Source organism: Triticum dicoccoides, chromosome 4A (genome assembly GCF_002162155.2).
Source record: "Triticum dicoccoides isolate Atlit2015 ecotype Zavitan chromosome 4A, WEW_v2.0, whole genome shotgun sequence".
NCBI classification, from domain to species: domain Eukaryota; kingdom Viridiplantae; phylum Streptophyta; class Magnoliopsida; order Poales; family Poaceae; genus Triticum; species Triticum dicoccoides.
Genome location: NC_041386.1, coordinates 746948005 through 746951196, shown reverse-complemented (window position 1 = coordinate 746951196; position 3192 = coordinate 746948005). Strand labels below are relative to the sequence as shown.

Sequence of the window (3192 nt, the reverse complement as noted above, 5' to 3'; positions counted from 1 at the left end):
TAGGACAATTACAAACTACAAAAAATCCGAGTTGCAAGTCGATGGTCGAGTTGCAAGTGGCATTGAGTAAACAATCCTAGTTGCGAGTCGATGGTCTACCTGCAAGTGGCATGCGGGCACCCACAAGTTGCGAGTCGATGGTTGAGTTGCAAGTGGCATGCGGGCACCCCACAGTTGCGAGTCGATGGTGGACTTGCAACTAGGGCAATTACAAACTACAAAAAAAATCGAGTTGCAAGTCGATGGTCGAGTTGCAAGTGGCATGTGGGGCCCGCAAATTGCGAGTCGATGGTAGACTTGTAACTGGGAAATTACGAGACAAGAATACAACATACCAATTACAAGTCTACGGTCGAGTTGCAAGTCGAGGGTCTACTTGCAAAGTGTCATCACGGCCCCACCGAGTTGCTGGGGCAATTATGAAAAAGAAAGACAAAAAAGATACCAGTTGCGAATCCAGGGTCGAGTTGCAAGTGGCATCGAGTAAAACACCCCTCCACCGAGTTGCGAGTCGATGGTGAACTTGCAACAGGGGCAATTATGAAAAAGAAAGATAAAAAAAAGATACCAGTTATGAATCCAGGGTCGAGTTGTAACTGGCATCGAGTAAACACCCCCCACCGAGTTGCGAGTCGATGGTCGAGTTGCAAGTGACGTGCGGGCCCTACAATTACGAGCCAATGGTGGATTTGCAACTGGGGCAATTATGGCAAAGAACACAAAAAAATGTATACACTAGTTAATTAATCAGGGCCTGAAAAACAAAGAGCTAATTTACTATTTTTCTGCAGTTTGTTCCATATAGGAGGAAATCAAATAAAACAAGATTTGTGTAGATAAAGAAAAGACAAAAAACTAACTGAAAACCTACACTAACAGTATACTGACTGGACAAAGCACTGTAGAAAATGAATCTGCTAAGCACTTCGCATCAATGAACAGAAAAAAATAGGAAAAGAAATAAAATAAACATGTACAACAGCCGCCACGGAGAAGAGGAGAAAAGGAGTCTACTCGTATATCCTAGGCAGACCTGGCCTTTCTGTGTAGAAAAACGGTCCGGGCCTGACGGCAAGTGCGAGGAGGATGGAGCCCTACCACATAAACAACAGATGGGCCGCAGCGGGACAACATATGAGCCGCGCCTCACAGTCGGTCGAAGCTCTCCACCTGGACAACACCAATCGCGGAGCGTTTTGATCCAACGGACACAAAAGTGAATGAGACCAAAGAAAAAAGCATTCGAATGAGTTTTAGCAAATCCGTATAATATATTGATCAAATGCAGTTTCTTCATGTTGGGCCTTTCAAGAAAGTTCTGGCTCAGCTGTATGGCTCGTTTATGCACGAGATCCAGTGTTCAACAGGTAAAAATAATGAGCCTGTGAATATCATTATTAAGTCTCAACTGACCTGCAGCACTGGAAATTCTGGAGATGTGTAGGTCCAGACATAGTTTCTGTCGTCAATCAACTGTCCCTCATTTTCATCACACACAAGTGCTTCAGGGCGTAGCGGTGACCTTGGATAGCCCATCTGGAACCGGATGCTCTTTGCCGAATATATCGGGTCACCAATCTGGAAAAGTGCTGCAAAAGTATGAAGTTAATTAACACACCAGGCACTTATGTCATTCTTTTCTTTTTTTTTTGCACCATACAGAAGGAAAGAATGCTGTGCTGCACTGCAGTCTTGTATTGTCTTTGGACAACAAACCTTTGTAGGGCTTCATCTTGATCTCATCGACGAGGCACAGATCCGCCTGGAGCCTGTATATGAGGCACTCGGGCGCGGCGGGATCCCTGTTGCCGCGGCTGGACCAGTAGCAGGGTCTAAAGTTGAGCTGGTCGAGGCGGTGAAGGGTGTTCTCGATGGTCTCCATGGGGTATTCGTCAGTGCTGGACGCGCCGATGCAGTGGATGATGCAGTCCCTGGGCATGTACTCCGAGAGGAGGCTATGGGCGAGGTGCGTGTACACCCTGTGGTCCCGGTAGGGCTGATCCTGGCGCGTGGTGGTGGTGGTGCTGGAGCCGGAGGTGGTGACATCGACGTGCATGAAGGTGGACACCTCCGGGCAGGCCCGTAGGCACTGCAGCTTGCTGAACTGGTTGGCAATAACTGGATAAGAAAAGAGATATTCATAACAGAAACAAGGTAGCGTAGCAGAGCAAATTAGCAGCAGGTGGCATGGTGACCTCCGCGATTTGAGCTCGAATGGACCGGAAATCAGTACTATTCCGCAGCAAGAGCGGAATCTAGAATCCAGATACAGACAATATGGATGCATAGCGAGGGAGGGAGGCATAGGTCAGATCCAGAAAGAGAGAGGAATTGGTACGAACCGAATTGACGCCAGGAGTGTGAGACGGCGGATGCGCGGGCGATGTCGGCGGGGTCATCCAGCATGGTGAAGATGGTGGCTGATGCGCGGGCGAGGTCGGCTGGGTGGTCGAGCATGGTGAAGACGGTGGGTGAGGTGTCGACGAGGCCCGCCGCCGACAAGGAGGACGAGCAGGAGGAATCCTTCATCCACTATCGTCACACAAACGAACCTAGACAAAAATAGAGAGTAGTATTCAAATATAGCCTTCAACCATGCCTGGACTTGATGTATGATTTATCTCTTGCACTGTGCATAACCGTGCTAAGCTCTGCTTTTAAAATTTTCAATGCATCTGCAGAGGGAGGTCTGGCTGGGTTTCTTGTGCCCCAACTGATTAGAAGATCCAGCCACTTCAATAAACAAACACCAAAGGTTTATATGTGACTTTGTGCATCGATTAATTGATGACCAGGAGTGCAGTCTCCTTTTTCGGGGGAAAAAATGAAAAAACTTATCGCCGATGGACTTACACATAAATTAAGATGTGGCATAGGTGTCATGATTTAAATGTGCAATAAAAGAACTATGTTTGAACAAGTCTTGGGATGCCGACACCGGTACAGACAGCAGCCCTTCGACAACCGATGGGGAGAGAGATGTCATGATTTATATGTGCCATAAAAGAACTATGTTTGAACAAGTCTTGGGATGCCGACACCGGTATAGACAGCAGCCCTTCGACAACCGATGGGGAGAGGGGTGTCATGATTTAGATGTGCCATAAAAGAACTATGTTTGAACAAGTCTTGGGATGCCGACACCGGTATAGACAGCAGCCCTTCGAAAACCGATGGGGAGAGAGGTGTTAT

At 47.6% G+C, this 3192-nt stretch overlaps 1 protein-coding gene across 8 annotated transcripts in view; it reads right to left on the bottom strand.

Annotated features, from left to right (window-relative positions):
• LOC119288419 (F-box protein At4g00755-like) overlaps nucleotides 1-2828 on the bottom strand; it is a 6663-nt gene extending 3835 nt beyond the window's left edge. For 3 of the 8 annotated variants that reach the window (XM_037568038.1, XM_037568042.1, XM_037568041.1), the window contains exons 1-3: nucleotides 2343-2828; nucleotides 1717-2118; nucleotides 1414-1589 (exon numbers count right to left, since the gene is read on the bottom strand). In XM_037568038.1, coding sequence (XP_037423935.1) covers nucleotides 1414-1589; nucleotides 1717-2118; nucleotides 2343-2529 — 765 coding nt within the window. In that variant the 5' untranslated portion in view covers nucleotides 2530-2828. Of the gene's footprint in view, nucleotides 1-335; nucleotides 409-568; nucleotides 665-1413; nucleotides 1590-1716; nucleotides 2119-2342 lie in introns of all 8 variants that reach the window. The other 5 variants (XR_005141187.1, XM_037568040.1, XM_037568037.1 and 2 more) reach the window with 5 other exon arrangements.
• Nucleotides 2829-3192: the final 364 nt, after the last annotated feature.